Genomic DNA, 22,127 nt, shown 5'->3' with positions numbered 1-22,127 from the left:
TATAAATATTGCTCTGCTATCGTTTCCATTTCTTTTTTACGCCTAGAGTACACATCAGACAGTAGAGCCGCAGTTTCACATGAAAGGCACAAGGCCTCAGTAAGACACTGCAAGGTTTTTCATCAGCGCTTGACGTTTCCAGCACATTGTCCCTGTTTAATGTGTGCCTACTGCGTTTCTTGACAATTCTCAAATGTGAGCCACAGTGGGTCACCTGGCTGAGAACTTTGTAAACCACCTGTGTGTTTTTTTGAAAGGAAAAATAAGCCACGTTCTCGGGTCTCATTATTATTTTTTTCTTCTGAAGGCTGAATGTATACAGTATTACACTTAGGTAATAAAAATCTCTGCAGCTTCCTTCCAGGCTGCACCAGTTTCATGGTTGCCCTGGCAACGGGCATCAGCTCCCATCATGAAGATGCTGTTGGTGCGCGTACTGCGCAGCAACGAGATGAGCGCAATAAAGCCCCCCCAAATTGTAGTGCTCCCAGATCTCAATAAAGAGCTCCTTTACAGTGGCATCTGTGGCTCTGCCTGCATGCCCTAATCAATCCGATGTGCTTAAAGCACAATAGACTCTGACACAGTCGCTGACATTCAGGCAGGCTATTCTCAGCTGAGCCTGGGTCTGGAGCATACACCCATAGGCTACAGGTGTAACTAACAGCCTGTATCAATGACAGCATTTTCTCTACCATCCTTTAGAGGGGAATTCCACTGATTTTTCAAAAGTTCTGCATGATTCTATCATTAAGATGTAAACAAAGTAATTCAGAGTAGTTTGATATGAAAGGCTCTATTGGAGTCAGAATAGTTCATTGTGGTGGTGACTGGAAACAGAAACAGATGTTTGAGTCTTAAAACACATGTCTACATGAAATGATTATAAATACACTGTCTGGTGACTGAGACAGTGAGTGCTTTTCCGTGCACTTAATAATCCATTCATAATCTGTTTTCTGTAAGTATTTGATTATTTAAATGGTCATGTAAACAGCATACTTTGATTTTTTAGACTGGAGTAAGGTCTAGAAATCTGATTAAGAAATCTGACAAAGAGAGCTGAATTTTAGCTCTGTAATCGGATTTCTCAGCGCATGTATACCCTTACTCTGATTTGTTTCAGATTTCTCAGTCTGCACGTGCGTGAAAACAGGCCGTAGTACTGGAATAAGCAAGCAGCACCTGCAAGATGGCAACAAAATGCTTTTGGAGTGAAACCAAAAACATGCTTGAAAAAATGAACAATTTAAATATCCTTTCTTATAGATAACATATGTTCAAATTTTCAGGTAATGTGGCTTGATCTTTTAAAAAAAAAAGACAGCATGAAGTTTGAGTTTTACATTACGCTTTTGCCACATCTTATTCTGAGTGTTTATTGGCAGGTTGCAAAGCAGAAATCCTATTATTGCCTGACTCATGTAGACCCGGAGTTTTCACATTATCTGTTTAAGTGCATGTAAACACATTGATCTGATTTTCAGCAGTTATCCGGTTGTTATGTGCATGTAAATGCGCCCATTGTTTTAAGTTTTGAAGAGGTTTGCCTTGGGAAGGCAAAATATTCCCCAAAGGAAACTTATTTTTACTGCATTTTACCATCATTCCATATAAAGCCTTACGTAACACTTATACATGTAGGTTCTATATGCACATCTATATGCACAAATGACTGGGCTTTTTATGTCATGTAAATGTGATTTTTGTTTTGAATATTGAAAATCTGAAAACTTGTGTCATTACCACTCTGCCATCCTCGCTCTTTAGCAAAATCTTCATGACTTGATCAATGAACAGGAGGCTGGAGGGGGTCTTCAGTACATGTAAACATTGTCAGAGTTTTCATGTCCAGACTGAGCATGATTGGGCATACATTATAAACAAAGCAGAAAGGCCATTCATTTGAACCTCAGAGAGAAATACAGTCTTCAGTTTTGTTCTCTTGGGTATTTTGTGATTTTTCCAGAAATTAGGTCTTTAAGCAAGTTTAAGAGCCATTGTGTTCTTTATTGTAGATTAAATGTACTCTGCCCCTTGCATACATTTTTTGCATATAGATTTAGATTTAAATTTCAATTTATATTTCCTTTTTTGAGAATTATTTCATATAAAGGTTCCCTAATGGTTATTGGCTAAATGGCTCTAGCATTAGTCATAGTTATAGTTGTTGGTGCAGAACCTTAACATCATGTGGAGGTTCTTAAAGCTTTAAAAAGGTTCACACTTACACACCTCATTTACATAAATAATTCTCCATTGAGAATTCAAGTGAAATCAACTCTGTATTTTATCATGTTTGTAAAATATATGTATATATATATATATATATATATATATATATATTTTTTTTTTTTTTTTTTTTAAAGGTCACTCTGTATCTTCTAAAATAACAGCAATACTATATATAAAATAACATAAATTACCAGGATATTCATGACTAAATTCTAAAATAAATGTAAGCTTTGACAATCATGTTTAATCATGTTTAAAAGATGTAGGAATCAGCTTACTTAAAACTGGATGGAGTGAAACCTCAGAGCGTTACATTTCATCCCATAACATTTTGCTTGCATCCAGAACTTCTTTAGAGCCTTAACTGTTTCTCTGGAGGATGATCAAGACAGAGGAATGTCGGGATGGAGATATTTGAAGAGAGAAAGGGCTGTAGAGACTAATGAGATATAAACAGTGTTTTGCAAATGGAGAATGCATGAGGGTTCAAAACAAAGAGGGTTGAAGAGAAGCAGGGATGAAGCTAAAGACATCAGAGGAATTTAGGCCTAATCTAAAAAAGTGGAATCATAAAAGTAAAGGGAATTTGTCTGTGTTTGAGAGCCTGAGTAGATACATGTGTGCTTCTCGTGTGTGAGTGTGTGTGTGTGTGTGTGTGGAGGGAGTAGGGAGCTAGTTAATGATTTCCAACAGCTGCTATTTTTTTGTTTTTATTACATTTCTAAATAATTCTAAAGAAATATATAGTATAAATCTGTATTATGTAAGTTTTGGGAAATTGTGGTGGAAATGTATTAATTGCATGCAATGTACATAAGAATGTTTTGTAACATTGGTTGTGCTTTGGATTTTTTCTCTGTGTGGATGAGTCTGATAATTGCAAATGTGTTGAAAGAGTATTCATAGAGAACTCAGCCAAAACTTGGTGAAAGACATGTAATCCAAGGATGTGAGTGAATTATCTGTGATTGTCATCATATCTTCATCAGTATGATGCTGATTTTTTGTTTGAGATCTAAATATTGAGCCTGGCCTTTTTGAGCCTGTGCGTGTAATGTTAATGCATAAAGATGCATGACGTGGGCTGAAAAACTCTGGCCAAAATCCAACTCAACATCTCTGACTTTGAAATGACTGTTTCAGGCTTTACAGGGTGTCTTGCATATTTTAGCATGTTCTCTCCTGACATAGTAACATTACCTCTTTAAATTGTAATAAAGGAATGTTACATAATGCTGCTTTAACACATAAAGAACACTGACTAGAATAAAATTAGTTATCACTAACTTGTCAACTATGGCTATTAGTATCTTTTTTTTTTAATATAACCTTTGTAGTTGTTGCAGCGAAGCTATGAAACGTGCTTCTTAGTTAACATTAAACCAAGATTTAAATATACTTTTAGCAATTTGCATTCCTAAACCGCTGACATACAACTATGCTTTTGGGCAAAGAATGTTGGAGATGGAGCTGCCGGGTAGAAGGAGAAGAGGTAGACCTCAGAGAAGGTTTATGGATGTAGTGAAGGTGGACATGGAGATGGTTGGTGTGTAAGTAGAGGAGGCAGTGGATAGGGCAAGATGGAGGCAGATGATCCGCTGTGGCGACCCCTAAAGGGAGCAGCTGCATTGTTTATTATGTTGCATTTGTTAGGATTTCATATGACTGTTTTGGTTAAATCGTCCTGTGGGCCGCAGAAGCTTTGCGATTAGACGGGAACCTCTGTGCTATGACATTAAGGTAAAGATGTAGCTGCAGTGCACAATTACTGATAGAGTGCCTCACATTGTTTATGTCATGGAATTGCAACATGAATCAGCTTAAAGTCTAAGAAACATTTGTAGATCACTGATAAAGGAATCGTGACTGCTCTTATTCTCAAGTGACAGTTTAATTTTAGCAGCAGACAGTACAGTTACATAAAAATAATCATTTTGTTAAACTCATATTCATGCAGTTTATTACACTGAGAAGTGACTCATTTTTGAATAAAAAGCATGTGGTTGCTCCCCTCCTAATATGTTGCAGTGGAGGTGCTTCACTTGCTCTATTGTTCGGGCTTCTTCGTGTGTATGTGTGTGGGTGAATGAGAGTTTTCTACAGTGATGGTTCTAATCAAATGACACGGGCCAGGTGCCAGTGACACACCTGCTGGTAAAATGTCACACCCTGCTTGGCTGTTTCGAGTCCCCACTGGATTCTGTTTTCCTCTCGGGCCTAACGAGCTGTCAGCCTCATCAGCACACTTGTTGAGTTGACAGGTGTTATCCGCAGCCGCCATGCATGTATGTTTATGTGACAGGTCTGCACTCTGCTCATTCAGCAGAGGCACCTTCTCACAACCTGCCTGGACTTCTGTGGTAAAATCACATTTCTGTGGTATATGATACTCTAAAGGTCATGTCACAAACATGTGAACACAGATTGTCAAAACATTAAAATGTTAAAAACACTTTAAATATTTCATGATGGAGGAAGTTGCCCAGAGCACAGCTGTCTGTCATCCTCTTGACATGGAGCTATCAGATGCTCCCCTAGGGGACTTCATGCTTGACTGTGACTCTTTTTTGAGCTTTCCAGAGAGCTATGTGAAACTATCATTTTTCTGATGCTTTAAACACTTCATCTGTTGTTCTTTAATTGCAAGTGCTTTTATGTCTGTTTGATATATCTTTGAAGTATTTAAATGAGCTAATTTTACCTGATGATATAGCACATGTAGAGGCAAAGAAAAGAGAGGACCCCATGTTACCTTTCCTGCGTAATAGTTAGTTAGTTAGTTAGTTTCTTTATTTGTCTCCCAAAGGAGAAATAGGGGATCATGTCATGGTTTTTAAAAATGTCAGGCTTGTACAGAGCTCTAAAACCAGTTTACATAAAATCAACATGCTAAAATGATTACAGTATGTAGACTATAGTGTGTGGCACAATCAACCACAAATAACCAAGAATGATTAGATTTTTTTTTTTTTTTAAATGACTTTGCACTTTGAAACTGTGATTTGTAAATTTTCTCATAATTTCAAAAACTGGCTTTAGATGGTATGAGCATACTGGCAGGGACCTTTTTGCTTCTGTTGTTTGCTGTGTTCTGTGGTATGTAGCATTTTCGAGTGGTATCAAACCTGTAGCTCTTGGGCCTTGTATCCCTCTTGATACCTAGCATGAACAGGGATTGCATATTGCTTGTCTAATATTCCTCATAAAAACAGTGAAATGGCTCCACATAGCCATATATTTTACTGTTGATCTACTGCCGCTCAAGCCGTTTGAATGCAACTGTGCTGGCAGTCATAGTAGAATAAGGAATTAAAAAAAAGTTTTTAATCACATCTTTATAATACAAACTAAATAAAAATAAAAAAGCACCATTTTTGAAAAAAATTGATGGCTGCAGTTTCAGTGCATCCGTGATAACTATTTTTTCACATTTGCTGGTTTGCATATTTTCATACAAGACAGCAAACTAAAGAGAACCTCAGAAGAGTCTCATCTCCATTCCATCGCCACTTCCCCCTCATCTCCCCACAATGTGTTGACGGATTAGAAAATTCACATTAAGGATAGTAAACAGAAGAAAATATGAGTGCAAAACTTATTAAAAACAAAAGAACAAAAATACACACATCTACATAATTGAATCAGCTTTTTAACAGATATTTAGAAAGAAAAGTGAGGACGTAACTTAGTTTTCCTTTTTTGGAACAAAATTCTTATTGAGAAGTTTTTATTATTCAGATCTTTTTATTTACTTATTTGTTTGTTTTTGTAACAAAGGTAATTTGACATGGCAATTATTTCTCAGACACACAATTTCACAATAGCTCCTTATTCTGTTTGCAGTACATTCCTGCTTGACATGATTATTTCTTGTCTGTTAAAGGATATTCCAAAAGTTCAATTCAGGCCATTTTTTCCTTTTAAAAAATGACAATTTTTAAAAATAAAAAAATTAAGTTAAATTAAATGCATTTTTATTCTAGTGACTCAACTCTATTGCAGTACAGAAGCTGGTAGCTTTGCATTGCATTAAATCTTTCTCTTGCTCTCTTGCCCCTCCCGTCCTGTACTCATCCTCTTGTTCATCACTTTCCCCCCAAAGGGCTACAGGTGAATTATTGATGTTGGAGATGAAATGAATGAGTGGGGGTCCTCTCTGCAGTCACTCTTTTCAGGATTCTTACGTAGTAAATCCTAGTCAATTTGCCCAACAAAAAAGACTGTATGTAGCTGTTGCTACCCTACAGGAGTCATCTGATGTGCATTTACAGTGTCTGTATTCATTAATAATGGTTACCTTTGTGAAGGCATGCATAGAGACAAAGGAACTGCTGACTCTGTAAAAGCAGGAGAGAATGTAATTCACCTGAACTACACTAAGATATTAATACAAGATCATTTTCCAGGACTTAAGTATTAAATCACGATTTATTATAGCGATAGCCATTGGATTAGTTAGATGCCACTACTCTAAAAGGATATGATCATGGGGTCTGCCTCTCTGACCTACCTGTATAATACATTTGTGGATGGCAAAATAATAACTTCTAATAATCACTTCTGTGCTCCTGTGGCTCTGAAGCCATTTTATAACCAATCCTATTAATATACTGGTCTTACACAAGCAAGTGCTTGTTCTGTGAAAGGGGAGCCTGCTTACTTGATGCATATGTCATTCAGCTCTGCTAATTAGCTACAGATCTCACATGGCTCCCAAATCCCTCTACACTCCACTTTATTAAAAAATAAATGCCCACTTTTAATCCCTCTCCAATCTTATAGGTCCAATACAAAGGTGTGCCGTTTCAAACTGTAGCTATGTATAATTTGTCAGTCTCTCTCAACCCTGTTCGCCATGAGTCATTTTCTGAACACAGGACCGCTGTTGGATGGATATTTTTGTGTGGTGCCTGTACATGTTTTTCAGGCACAGCAGCGTTGCTGGAAACTTTTAGTGGTCCTCCACTCAAATATTTTCAATCAAGACAGGTTCTATGGCAATAATATAAGAAACTGGTTGTTGAAGGGCAAGAGGACGGCTGAGACAAACTGTGCATAGCAACAGATGGGCTAAAGTCTCTTAAAATACACCAGCAAAGTAGACCTAGAGATAGATGACAAACCAAAATAAATAAAGAAAGAAAGAAAGAACGAAAGAAAGGGTCTCAGTAAGGTATTCAGGCACCACAAGCTGCTAGAACTTAACACAGCTTCACTGCACTTTGGCTTGTATTCTATAATTTCTGAAGTGGTTTGGAAGGAATGGAACACCATTCCTTCCAACAATAAGTAAGTAAATAAATAAATAAATAAATAAATAAAATAACAGTGTACCTAATTCATCAAAGCTGGGTGTGGTCAAATCTTATTGTAAAATGTAATCTTGGGCTTGATGGTTTAACAACCTGAAAAAAAAGGCTTGATTTGTCGTTAACTAACCCAAACTAACTATCTATTAAAATAGAAAATGACAATAATGCTAATAATGTATGTGCATGACAATCCAGTACAAAAGCAGATGTACTTATTTTACATGTGCATTTGTGTAAAAGCTGTTGCAGGACCATCTCATGCACTGCAATAATACGGTGTTTAATTGTGTTATTTTAGGAGAAAAATTGCATTACACAACCACATCATTCTAGCTTAAAAAAGATTTTCTGTTTATTTTATATTTTATTCTTTCCAGTAGTGGAGTTTGGTCTGTAGAGGAGCAGTGCACTAGCTGCTTCTCCTCAAACTCCGCCTACAAGCACAGCCATTGGCTTACGTGCTGCTGAATGCTGCATGAATTTGCATGCTTTATGTAAATGATATGCAAATGATGAGTTATATGACATAATTGCTTCCATGTCATACCAAAGTTTAATGACTCAGATGTAGAGTTAAACTCCTTTTTTTTAATGAAAATGGTGAAAATTTGTATGTTGCATATTCATTTTGGAGATAATTTACACAATTCTCTTACTTATCAAACCTTTCCTACTGTCAGCACAACTGTATGCAAGAAAACCTCAACAGCACAACTGGCAGGGGAGCCTGGCCTTTCCAATAACAACTAGAGCTGTTCTGGAGCTTGTTCTACATAGCTTCAGCCATTCTCAGCTACATACTTATCAAACTCTTACTTATCAAACCACTGACCCATTGTGCCCTGTGAATGGGGGCATTGCCACCCTGGATGAAACCAGTCAGGAATGATTCAGTGTTTCATCACAGTGTAGGTATGACAAAAATAACTGCAAAAGCATGAGATTGCAATTTAATGTAATGTAATGAACCTGCTGTAAAACAAACCTCTCACCTGTAATGGAGATCAGTGGAAATGATGTACATTGTACTGCATTATATATTCATGCAAGAACAAGGCACACCACAATGCAGAAGTATAAATTTATTTATAATCCAGCTCTTGCTAAGTAAAGAAGAAAAATATCACCTGTTTTTTCCCTTTTCTGTTTATGGCAGTAATATGTCAAAAGTTGCAATGTGTTTTTTTATTTAATTATTACTGATCACGTCAAATGAATAGCTTTTTTCCCCTCAAGAATGTGACTGCTTATGTAGAAATAATAGTTTATCTCAAAATTATGACTGGAGCGGAGCTTTATGGCCAGTGTTATGTGCGGAAAGTTGAAAATAACATCAGAGTAAAAGGTTAAGAAACACAACTGGCAGTTAATAACTAGTGTTGCAAAAATACCTGATATCTGTGTTGATACTATCATTTAAATGCAGTATTAGTATCGTCAATGGGGATACTGATACCTATGACTGACACCACAGAGTAATTTCTGATGCGTCCGTATGCTCCAATAGACAGAACAGCACGTCAGCGAGATGTAGTAAAAATGCTCATGGCAAAATATGTAATGGAAGTATTTTGTGGGAAAAAACACTCTAATGGGAGCCCCTGAATCACTTGCAGTAATCATTAATCTACTGGTATGTAGTCACTTACAGTTTGAGTTAATGCCAGTCTAAAATGTTATTGAGTGAACAAAAGGAACTGCAGGGCTCTTTGTGTAATGATAGCAATGAGCCTTGATTTAGCCTTTAGCCTTGATCTAGCCTTTAGCATAGCAGCCCGCTAGATGGGCCTCTGTGTTCATTAGCCTCACCTGCAGTATGTCTCTATTGGTCAGCTATATTAATTACAGTGTGGCCTCGCAGCCCTATCCTTCAACCAAGCTAAAGAAAATGCTGAAAGTCGCTACTACTGACACAGTCATTAATGGTGATATTTACAGAATGGCAGAATCTGGCTCTCAGAGATGTAGCACAAGTGAACAAGATCCATCTGTGAGTAACCTGAAAAATTAGAATGCTAAACAACATTCATCACCGTTTTTACCAAGCCATTGATTCAAAATAAAATATTTAAAAAATGTATTTGTATAAATATCAGGACTTAGTTCGGTTAGACAGAGTTATTATCAGTATCGGCACATAATAAAGGATCACTTATTCAGATCAATATTGGAAGAGAAAAAGTGCATCTCTATTAATAACTGCAATTAATAAGCAGTTATTGTGCGTTTTTTGGAGCAGAAAGACAGGCAGAGAAAGTCCACTACTTGTAATTCTTCCTAATCAGCCCATGTAGTGATATTAACAAGTGCCTTGAACACCACAACTACTCACCAAGCTACAGTGGTGAAGAGTACTTGTTGTCTAGGTTTTAGCAATGGATGGCACATACACCAGTGAGTTATTCATTTTTGACACAACATTTTTGACAAAACAAAAAATAATATGACAAGGGGTATTCAAACTTTTCAATCCACCTGTATAATACACTACTTAGATAGTTACCTAATGGATACTGCATCCAATGAATAAAATGCCCAGTAATTACTGAGGATTCCAAAACTGTTTATTTTAGGGCTGTGTGAAGTGATCTGAAATCTCGCTCCATTGTTTCAGGATCCTATATCGGACTCCTCTGCAGTGGGCCACATGCCAGCCACAGGCAGCTCCCCACGGAATGCTACGCGTGCGGAAGACTCAGTGCTGCCGGTAACTTACTTTGCTTTACTCGTTACCATTCTTTCCCTGGCACTTCCCTGATGTTGGAGTCACATGCTTTTAGCATTAACTCGTCCCTTATGCTTTGGCTTATTGAGTAGGGAGCCGCTAATGGTATTGTAATTTCATGCTAATGATGCTTTGGAACACTTCACCCATGTGTTTGTTTGTCTAAAATGATTTTAGATGTGAGTCAGTCCAAATGAGTCTTTGTCCTCTCTGATGCAGGCGCACACACGCACGCTGTAGGCTACATCTCTCTGTTTCAGTAGAACAATCACTAAAGCATTGTTTCCAGTTCTCTTTTGGCTCAAATTGCATTTCTCATCTACTTCAAAAGTCTTGTGAAGAGCAGTGCCTCAGCACGGCCAAATAATACGTCTCCTATGTGCCAATTAGCAGGAAGCACCTATGGTTACCTTACTAAGAAAGGAAGAAGTCTTGCCTTTTGCTAAGTATGCACATGCAAATTAGAGCCCTAAATGATAAAATACTAGTAAGAAATTTGCATTAGAAGATGCATAGCCTGGAGAGGCAGATCAAGCCATCCACAGTGGTTGCCTTGCAAAACCCTTTGGGTTATCGTGTCTGAGTAATACGAACCACATCTATTTTTACTTTCCCTTCCTCTGTGTCAGTGTCTGGGGAAAATTGCTCCTTTCAGGAATATAAAGCATGTTTGAGAAATTATCATCATGATTATGTGACATCTGGAAAAAATGCACATGGCTGTGGTAGAGGAAATGCTAATTAAAAAAATGAGAGGGGCACAGCGCAGCTGCTATTTATAAAACAGTCCAGGGCTGACAGACTGCCACTTGCTAATGCTGCTGAACATGCAACAAATATCCTCCTCTAGTTCAACTTCACCTTGCTGTCCTGAAGTTCTGTGGTTGAGACCTCTCTAGAGACGAGTCTGAGTCAAGATCAAGACCCGTATACAATGAGTCTGAGTCAAGACAAAGACTTTGTAGTAGTTGAGGCTGAGTCATGATTGTGACCAGAAGTGTAAATATAAAATATAAGGATAAAAAGAAGAAAGGGGCAAAAAACTAAATTGGTCTGTAGTTCATTGCAGCTACATTATCATCCATTATATATTTTCTATGTTAATACATAGAATACATGATAAAATGTACATAATACATATTACATTTTACAATATATTTTATTAAATATAACATTAAATAGTGTATTGCCTAAAAAAGAATTGATTATATATTATACACTCTTTTCAAGGGTTCTTTAGTAAAGGCGATGGTTTTATTTCGAACCGCGAGTTCTATATAGGACAGATTATTGATGGAGAATGTGTTGTATATGGTGCGATATACCACCAAAAAGGGTTCTTCTATTGTTATGATGTCAAGCTTGTAATAATAGAAGAGCCCTTATCAATGTTATTTAGAACTGTTTTCAAAAAGGCTCTTGATAGAGAATGTGTTGTATATGATTCTGTTAATCTGAACCATTCCACCATGCAATGAGCCATTTAAGCATATAGAACCCATGGCTCTAAATAGAACCATTTCCTTTACTAAAGATCCCTAGAAAAACCATCTTTTTAAGATTGTAGTCCTAGACTTACTTTGCGTGGTAACATTTGGAAGGAAATAATGGTTATTTTCTGTTCCCTGAATATAAGCCAAACAACATAAATCCATTATTACTATGAAATGAAAAACAGTCATAACATTCCAATGTACAGAAAGTTTTATTCTATGTGAAGGTGTTATTGTTGATATTAAATAACGACAGGAAAGAAAATTTAACTGTTAAATTATATCAGACAGAGGACTTGTACTCCACTGATCTTGAGAACATTTTCTGAGATGACCTTACCATGAAGCCGATACGAGACTGAATCAAAAAGATGCCGAGGCCGAGACAAGACTGAGACCATTTATTTATGTTCTCGAGACCGAGACTAAACACGAGTACTACAACACTCCTCACCTGAAAAAATGAACTCTGTTACTTTCTTTTGTCCCTGTGTTCATGTGCAGTCCTTCTTGAAGTAATTCAGGGGCTGCGTTCCATTAGATAGAGGTCCTCATTTCATTGTCCTTTTGCTCAGTACTGTAAAAGACCTAGACTAAGCAAATAAACCTTTGTCAGTAATTAGTCAGTACATCTTTGGTTCTGCAGCTGAAACAATGTTGCAGTGTTTTGTTTGCCAGTTTGCATTCCTTAAGACCTTTATTTTCACTAAGTGGAGATTGGCAATAGATATTTAGGCTTTGTTTTGTTAGAGGAGCCATTGTTCTGTTGTGTGGGTGTACCTGCAAGAGAGCATGCTCTTTGTCTCGTATCCAAAGCCAGAAACACTAAAATATCTTTTTCAACGCACAGCCCTCTCTAGCAGTCATCCAGACATTTCCGAGGTTATATTTTTAGACTGTGTTAAATTTTACCATATTATATCTGGATGGTGGCAGTGGTCACTATCTAATGAACAGACATGATGGCAATCCTCTAGATGACCATGCAGCAAGTCTACATTTCCTCTTGCTTTAGGGGAGATGTGTGATGGTGTAAGGAAGCCCAGCTGCCCATAGCAGCTTCTTTTCTCATCTCTGGCATGAAAGCAGTCAGATCAAAGTGGCTATAGGCAAAAGAAAGCAGGCCGGTGGAGCTATAGCACCCTTCAAAATAGAATAATTCATGTTGGAGTGATCTGGAAGATAGCTGATTAAAATGCTTTACATCTAGTGCTTCTCACAAGTGTCCTATGTATTTTTTTTTTTGTTGTGGAGATGCATTCAGGGCCATTTACTGTTGATCATTACGCTGTCATTAACATTTTGAGTTGCCATTAGTACAGAAAGAAGTGCTAACTGTATTAAATCATCACAATTGTCTCAAACCACATGTGGTCAAGTAACTTCAAATTGACTTGCTTATGTGGTTTGCAGCACTATTTGATGTACAATTATTGGCCAAAATTATGTTGCATTGAGAAAAACATGTGCCTTTGTTCATTTTTATAGATAACAGTATATTATACATATCAGAAACTACATTAGCAGGTTGAGTTCCTCACAATTCAAAGTAATCAACCTCCAAGTTTCTATGTCATATGCTTGTGTTTAAGTTCAAATAACATAGCAATGTTCTAATCACATCTTTTTCCCTCTCTTTTTCCTACAGGGTCTCAGTAGCCTTTTCAGCTCACTGAAGGTAGTGCGTCTGCTGCGTTTGGGGCGCGTGGCTCGAAAGCTGGACCACTATTTGGAGTACGGAGCTGCTGTCCTGGTCCTTCTTGTTTGTGTCTTTGGCTTGGTAGCTCATTGGCTGGCCTGTATCTGGTACAGCATTGGTGATTATGAGGTCATCGACGAAGTCACCAACACCATCAAGACGGATAGCTGGCTGTATCAGTTAGCTATCAGCATTGGCACACCCTACCGCTATAATGCCAGTGGATCAGGCCAGTGGGAGGGGGGCCCCAGTAAGGATACCCTCTACATATCCTCACTCTACTTCACCATGACTAGCCTCACTACCATAGGCTTTGGAAACATCGCTCCAACCACGGATGGGGAGAAGATCTTCTCTGTGGCCATGATGATGGTGGGCTGTAAGTGTTCTTCTTTACTTTCAGTAACTGCTTTGGTCCTTAGAAAGACAGTACTGGTAAGGCAATGCATGGTTCAGGAGGCAAGCCAAAAGACCCAATGGTCTCAAGCAAGCATCAACATTCTAGTGTTCATAGTTAGTTTTAGGCTGGCTTTGTATAAAACTTTTGTTGCTTGAATCTTACATGAAACTAAATTTTACTTGTGCAACTCCCTCAAAACGTATTTGAAACTCAACTGTAGGAGTTGCAACAATCTCAACTGAAATTTGTTTCATCAAATAGCCAGTCAGAATGCCAATAGCATACCATGTGATCATGTCAAATGTATGATTTCAACTAAAGAAATTATTACCAAGCATATAAAATGGAATGCAAGTTGCATTAAACAAAATGGAAATTGCTTCATGCACCATCCCTCATGAATCTGCTTGCATGAAAGTTTCACAGTGTGAAGGCAGCATCAAGGCATCCACTAGTATACAAACTCATAATCAAAATGAAACTGTGTGAATAGACGAGAGCATTCTAGAGGTTTCTCACAATCACGCACTGGTTTGGTACACCAACCCAGTGAATGGCTTAATCAGTTTTTATTGGAGAATGTCAATGTGCTTTAGAATTACAATGTAGTTATGACAGTTTCATGATGTGGCAATCATACAGAAATGTTTTACATACTTTTCATATAACACTGTAAGAATTACAGTAGTCATATAAACAACATATTAACCTCCAATCAAAAAAGCTTGTGACTGAAATCCAATAAAACATATATATGACTGAACAGCACAATCAGAGTCCCATGCAAAGGCATGTGTAGCTTTTAAAACACCTCATATAACACCACCCCTGGCTCTTGGTAGCCTAGTCAGTGTTCATCAACATCAGAATATATTCTTGGAGGGTCTGAGCAGTGTAAGGGCCCTGAAATAGTCCTGCCCCAGCCTCAGGGTGCATCTGTAACAGCAGCCCTCCTGAGCATTGCACTGTCCTTAAAGCTCCAGGGGTTAGAACAGGCCATAAGCTGACCAGGAATGTTTGGTAGAGAGTAGTAAGTGACCACAGCTACACACCTTTCTGGCAGAGTGAGGCAGTGAGGATAGTGACTGAAGATTTGCTGTCAGTGAGGGACTGAAGCTTAAAGAAGCTTGCAGGGCTGTGCTTGGATGGGCAGAAGCTTTAGTTTGGGAAACCAGGTCTCAAATGCTGTTTTCTTTTGATGTTGAGGATATACACTCTTAGAAAATAAGGGTTCCTGAGTGGTTCTTGGCTCTGGTGTAAAGTTCCAGGAGAAGCCTTCAGTTCTTCTACTTCATCACACCAAAGAACCTTCATGTCACCTTTTTTTAAGTATGTAGCTGACAATGGCTGAAGCAATGTAGAGCAAGCTCCAGAACTGCTCTAGTTGTTGTTGGAAAGGCCAGGCTCCCCTGCCAGCTGTGCTGTTGAGGTTTTCTTGCATACAGCTGTGCTGACAATAAGAATCTGGAAGTCATGCCATGTGCTTTCTGCCCACACTAGGGCTTTTAAAAAGGCTAATAAATAAACAACATGCCCTTTAAAAAATGCATGTTCCTAATTGTTTCTTGGCTTGAGCATAAAGTTCTAGGAAAACTTCTAAAAGATTCTTTGCTCTTGCATGCCTACAAAATGATTCTTTAGACAGTCATCCATTGAAAGGTTCTTTAGGGAACCAAAAGCAGTCATCACTCCAAAGTACCCTTTTTGGAACCTTTATGTTTAGTTAAAAAAAATATGACTGTAAAATATTTATGTAAAACTTAATATTTCACTGAATCATTTATTGAGAATGTTTTTTGACATGTTTTAAGCATGGCTGGGTACAATATTCTACAAGAGTGTTAGGCATGTGCTCAATAATGTTTAACTGAGCCCCCAGTGTTGGTGAAGTCATTTCCTACGATATACTATATTAACGCCACATTTATTGTACCTAGAAATTGTTTAATAAATACGGCAATTGAGCTGCGCTGGTTGAGTGTGATGGGATGCTGTTTGGCATTGCTGCTGGCAGATATCCTGCCTGTACAAAAAGCCACCTATGATACAATATACACTTTAGGATGTCCACAGACCACAAAAGCAGGTTTCAGACATCAGACAGTGTGGCCTCAGGTGTATGGAACACTGTAGTGTCTCAGCTCTGACGAAATGGCCTTGGAACAAAATAGCCTCAGGCTAAGCTGTAATAGAACAAGCAGCATGAAATATTCATAATTCTTTTTTTAGAAGATTAATTACAGTTTACTGACCAAATCAAATAAAAAAACGTGTATTCTTTAACCTATTTATTTTCTACCCGCTAAACTGAATAAGAGGATTGTGTTACCAGCACAAGCCTAAGCCCACACTTCTGTTTAGTAAGCAATAGACCAACATCACATTCAAAGCTATTTTTTTGACAAATTTTGAAGTATGCACAAGAATACGTAGGTGGACATGAGTAATATATTCAGTACAACAGGCAACAGAACAATTATTCAATTTATACAGAGACTCACTGGCTCCATGGTCCAAACTCCCAAACTTGAACTAGAATTATAGATAGTTTTAACTACAACTCATTTATCTAATCAGTCAAACAAACAAACAAACAAATAAATAAATAAACTGACAGAATCTTGCCCAGCAACACTATGGTTGATTAGTCAGATAGTCAGCTTAGAGGGGACAGGCCTCAACCACACAATAGCTGTATATACCTCTGCTGGTTTTCACTGCAGTACTGCAGACACCACATTTTGTGTAATCAGTGTTGGGTGAGATTCCATTAGATGTTGAAAGGAGGTATGTCATGTGATTATGTGTAATTAGAAAAGAATTAGTCAGGTAGAGCCAAACCGCTTCATCAAAGATTGGATCTTGATTTACTATAGGTTTAGTGTACGGTGCTTGAATTGGCTGTCAGTGATAAGCCATAAGATAAACCTATTAGTGTAAATCCCTGATCTGTGTATGCTGTATGGTGGTTTTGAGATCTCTCTTTGAATGGGTGATATGGATGTGATTGTATTATGAAGAAAGGTGGGGAAATTGGTGTTGAGCTAATCACAGTGCTAACAGCTTACCGGGCTAATCCGTGCCCTGCTTTGCTGTGATAGGGCTGTGACAACTCCCTGCCCTCAGCCTCTTTTCTTTCCTCCTAGTGTTCTCCTTGATCCTCCTTTATATTCTCTCACTCTAGCATACCTACAGGGAGGAGTGAGAGGTGTGTGTGTGTGTGTGTGTGTGTGTATGTGGTGTGAGGTTGTAAAATTAGACCCTGTAAACTTACCACTTAATCAGTGACTTGTGTTTTAGCTGATTTCAATGGATAATAATGGAGCTACCTAACCTTCTTAGTTTTTGCATTGCAATGCTGTGTAGTACTTACATGTCTCACCAACAGTACACCTTTCTGAAACTATCGTTTCTGTGTTGATCTGAACCAGTCAAGCCCATTATTTGAATTTCAGTAGTTTGTTAGTTGTAACAAATGATAACATATTAAAAAGATTTTGTCTTGGAATGGATTCATTAATCTTCTTTAATCCTTATCAGACCACCAAAATCCAGGACAATCCAGGAAAATTTTGGGTGGCGACCCTAAGGAGAGGCAAAATGGTCCTGATGTTGTAAATGCTGCATACTTCTTTCTCTCTTAAGTAAAAGGGAAAACATTTGCTAAAATGTGATTCTTAATTTTTGTAGATGTTTGTAGACATTAATATAACATTTTATTCAAAGGCATTTTTGTTGGTACATTTTTATAACATGCTCACACAATGTAAAGAGCTCAGTTTTTAAATGGTGTAAAATAGAGGTTTTTAGGTTTTAATAAGACAGCGATGATGCCCACACTTCTTGGAGATGCTAAGATGCAGTGTTTGTGTAGGGCAGAGGGCTAAATCAGACAAAACAATATGCAAATAAAGAGGATAAGAGGGTTTCACATCAAGCTCTAAACATGTAAAATGGCACTGTATTTTGTTACTGAAATAGTAATATACAAAAGGAAAATAGGAATTTAATAAGTTTAACATTGAATATTTATAGTGAGTGGGAAGGTTAGGGTAATTGTCTAGCGGGCCACATGAGACATCCTCACAGGCCAAATTTGACTTTTCAACTTAGAAGGGGTGTCTGGATACGTTAGAACATGACTCCATGTCCTGACACTGTTGAAAAACAAGTGTATATGTGTGACTAGCAGTGCCACTAGGCTTAGGGAGACCCTTCTTAAGTAATTAATAAAACATGTGCACTCATTATGTAACCAAATCCACTTTTCCCTGTGACTACGCACGCTCTACTGGAGGTGTCCGACTCTTACTTGATCGAGGTCCAGCAAGGAATCTTAGGTTGGCTGGAGCTGCATTACATTTCAGTGATAGAATGGGTATGAGGAGGAGAGTGTGTGCTGAGTAAGGAGCGTGATGCTAGATGTGCTCCAGGTCTCCTCTGGGCTATGTAGATAGGCCACCTCCACCCTGAGCTTGCGCCAACTTGCTAACCACATCTTCCCCTAGAATTCTCACAGGACAGTGCCGTAGCATGGCTTGGTCAGCAGCACCGGTCCAAGCTGCAGTTGCTTGAAAAGTTCACTGAAGGCCTTAAACTCTTGCTGGAATAGTGTTGTTCTTTTTAATTGACCATAATGCAGATCAGCAAGCTGGGCCAAGGACTCCTACCATAATTTTGGTTCTGCAGCTATCAGTTGTGATTCATCTCTCTCTCTGGAGAAGGGACAGATTTGTTTGAGAGTGTGCAAAGGCTACACTAAACTTGTAATTAAAAGGGGGGCATGCAGATCCATGTGTAGAAAAAGCTCATTGTGCGTAGCAGTGTCACAGCTGGTTACAGATGCTGTCTGCACACATTCAGCATGTCGACACAGAATACAAGCATCTGTTCATCTCTCATCAATTCCACAAAATGCCCTGTCTGATCTCATTCTTAAACACACCCCACACGCAAAGGAAAGCTACTGACAGGAATAGTCATGGTGTTTGCTGTTGCTTTGCTGGGCTTGATAGTGTAGTTCACTTTGGTGAAAGAGCCGCTTGTGTTCATTTAATAATTTTAAGACCCGAGCCACTATTGGCATGCGCTCCTTTTTCAGAGCTACTTGCTATAGTTCAGACGGCTCTGACTTAGGCTTTTGTACAGCACTCGCTCAGTCAAATCCTTTGTAACTTCAATTGTCGTGTTTGTCAGAGGCTTGGCATGAAACCGTCCAGGCCTGTTGTTCAGCAGTCAGAAGCCCCTTATCGTTCCTCACAACCTGTTCAGAGCTGCCTTGCTCTACCCTATCATGCTGTTTGTTGGAAAGACCTACCATACACTCCCCCAGGCTCAGTAGTTCAGCTGGTCGTTGCCATGTTTGTGGTAGACTGTGTCAGGTGTGTTAGAACTTGCATGTCCCTCATAAAGAAATGCATTAATCAGGAAGGTGTTTTAAGTTGGAGGTGCTGAAACTTTTAGCAGCGTACAGGCTAAATGCTGTGTTTTATGTAGTTTTGTTCTTTTTTTCCTTTAGATTTTTTTGGATTACACAAAACAGAACGTATTATAACATAGATATGCACATATGACCGACACAGCAATCGCTGATGCACACACTGTGGCCTCTGCTGTCCCTTGCTGGACAAATTTTATTCAAATAAGCTGAGTGCTGACCAATCAGGTTGTTGCTTTGAGATTGTTGATTGCTGTCATGCCCTTTATCAAGCTAAACACACACATCAAGCGGGAGATTATTACAGTGAACAAAATCCAAACTCACCCTACAAAGAGAACACTCAGGTTATTGCTGTGCTCAAAATATTCAAAACTTCTGCTGATTTATCATTTTTATTTTATTGTTTTTAGCAGTTGCATTTAAATAATCTCAAAATCTAGCATTTCCCACACCCCTGCCCTGAATTTACCTCTCCGTCCCACCAATATCACAATCCATCTAGCCTTTAAAGATTATGCAGTACATTTCACATCTTTGAGCTGTATAGGAGGACAAAGAAGATGTGTTTAATTCTATTACTTTGGGTACATTTGATGTAAATGTGATATATTAAATAAGTTGAGTTTAACTGTATGTTGTTTATATTATCTTAATGCATGATCGTATGATGTGTGACTGCATCTTGAAAAAAGAACATACATTTTGTGCTTTCTATTTTGACAAACATACATGTAAAATTGTTTTAAAAATATATAATTTTTTCTATGTTTGTTCTTGAGTCAGGAGAGACTAATGACAAATGGGTATTTATTGTAATATAATAAGTGTTTATTGTTATTGATTTTATGTGTCCAAAAACAAAAACAAAAAAATCTTATCCCAACAACTTAATCCCAGTTCTCAGGAAAACATTTCTTTACAGATATTTGCTAAAAACCTGGATCTGGGTTAAGAGTAAATCAGTTGTTTGCCCACTGTGTTATACCAGCTTTATTTATTATAGTTTTTAATGCGAAATCAGTCTCAAGTAATATGCACTAGCTGCTTATAGACTTTGATATGAAATATAGACCCAAAATGTTAAAAAGGTAGACTTTGTTACCTGTGAAGTAACTAGTATCTTTATTAGCATTTATCCTAGCCTCCACGGGATAAGAGTGTTTCTGCTCATATTTTCACACTTAGCTAAGCTCGCTGTGATTCCAAACATGATTGCAGATGTTACTAAGTCTATGAGAGCAGAAAAGCATTCTCTATGTTTGACATGCCAGCATAAGCTAGAGTGAGCAAGATAGCTCATCAGTCAGCTTACAAGAGATATAAAAAACCTGAAGCATTGATTGATTCTACACAAGTCTGTGTCAATTGATTGTGTGTGTGGACCAATAAGTGCAATACATTCTTTCATATTAGCCAAAAGGTTAAGCTAACTAAGAAGCAAGAAACATAATTAGCCAAATTGGACAGTTTAGAGTGGCATAAAATGATCAAAATGACAACTACATTACTGTTTGCGGTTATCATGACTTTTCCAGCTGGCTCACAGTGGGAAGAATGCCCCTAAAGCTGTTAAGGTATCTTAATGGACTTGACTGTATGTTGTGTTCTGTTTTTTTTTTTTGTCTCTCCATGTGCTATAAAAAAAAGATTAATTAGTTAAATATGAATATTGTACTAATTTCTATTGTTGAAAATGCATCAAAGTTATATCCCATAGACATGAAAGATACCCGTAATTATAAAATGACTCACATCCTTATGTAGATTTCTGCTATTCTTCTGTCTTTCACTTCTCTCCCTGTCTCTGTTTCATTTTGAATGTTTCTCAATGAATCTCCTTCCCTGTGTCAGAGATGATTCTTTCTGCTCCATCACTCATCTCATTCGTATTCTTTTTTTCACTCTCTCCTTTTCTCTCTGCCTCCATCTCTCTCGTTCGCTCGCCCTGTCTCATTGAATTTAAGCTGTATTTACACTGATTGGGCCTGGCTGCAGTGTACCTTAACTATAGTGTTGGAAATGCTCATCAGGCCATCCCCTCTATCTCTCTGTCTCTGCTGCCTCCTCAGGGAGCTCCCTGCTGTTTCACCAATAGCCAGCAACGTGATATATGATCGGCCATGAGCTTTAGTCCTGATTACTGTTATTGGTCATTGTGAACGTGACTTAACCCCTTAAACTCTGAGGATCCATTGGCCTCAGTATCATAACTTGCATACTAGTTTCACTGTACTGAATAATTCATGCTGAATAAGATTAATAAGGTTCAAGATGTTCCTTAAACCATAAGGGCTTGTAGATTGGCCTTCACTTTGTTTCCCAGTGTTTATGAGTACAAAATATACAAATTAGCTTCATAGAAGTAATCAAATAATTCATAATGGTTACTGGGTAATAAGCGTAATGGCTAGTAGCCATTAGTTTAAGGGATTAATTGGGGAGGGGCTTCAGGGAAGGAATAGCAGTTTGAAAATCAAGAGCTGCGAGATATCAGAATAATGTGAGTAATGTTGCCTTGCTTTATACGTGAGTCACAGCGAATCAGTTAGCTTTACACAGGAGAGACAGCTTCGAAGCATTTTCATTGTCCATGCGTTTGCCCAGAAGGACATGCAAATCTCTTTTGCTGCTTCCCCCTCTCAGTCAATAACTTGGTGGTGTTAATAAATAAAAGGAAGAACAGGCTCGTTAATTTGGTGCAGTACAGTGATGCATCTCCTGTTTGTCCAGGCATTGATCTGCTGAGGGGAGCAGGGTATATCTGACTAATTACAGACCTCGCTCCACCTCTCCAGATGGGCTTGTTAACATCACTCCTTCTGC

At 38.1% G+C, this 22,127-nt stretch overlaps 1 protein-coding gene across 1 annotated transcript in view; it reads left to right on the top strand.

The window, feature by feature from the left end:
* The window catches only part of kcnh5a (potassium voltage-gated channel, subfamily H (eag-related), member 5a), a 152,195-nt gene that overhangs the window by 45,812 nt on the left and 84,256 nt on the right, over window positions 1-22,127 (top strand). The window contains exons 7-8 of the mRNA XM_017710492.2: window positions 10,162-10,254; window positions 13,414-13,843. Of these exons, the coding sequence (XP_017565981.1) occupies window positions 10,162-10,254; window positions 13,414-13,843 (523 nt within the window). The remainder of the gene's footprint in view (window positions 1-10,161; window positions 10,255-13,413; window positions 13,844-22,127) is intronic.

This window comes from Pygocentrus nattereri, chromosome 4 (assembly GCF_015220715.1).
Source record: "Pygocentrus nattereri isolate fPygNat1 chromosome 4, fPygNat1.pri, whole genome shotgun sequence".
In the NCBI taxonomy this organism is placed as follows: domain Eukaryota; kingdom Metazoa; phylum Chordata; class Actinopteri; order Characiformes; family Serrasalmidae; genus Pygocentrus; species Pygocentrus nattereri.
Note: the sequence above shows the minus strand (reverse complement) of the source record. Positions and strands in the feature narration are given on the sequence as shown.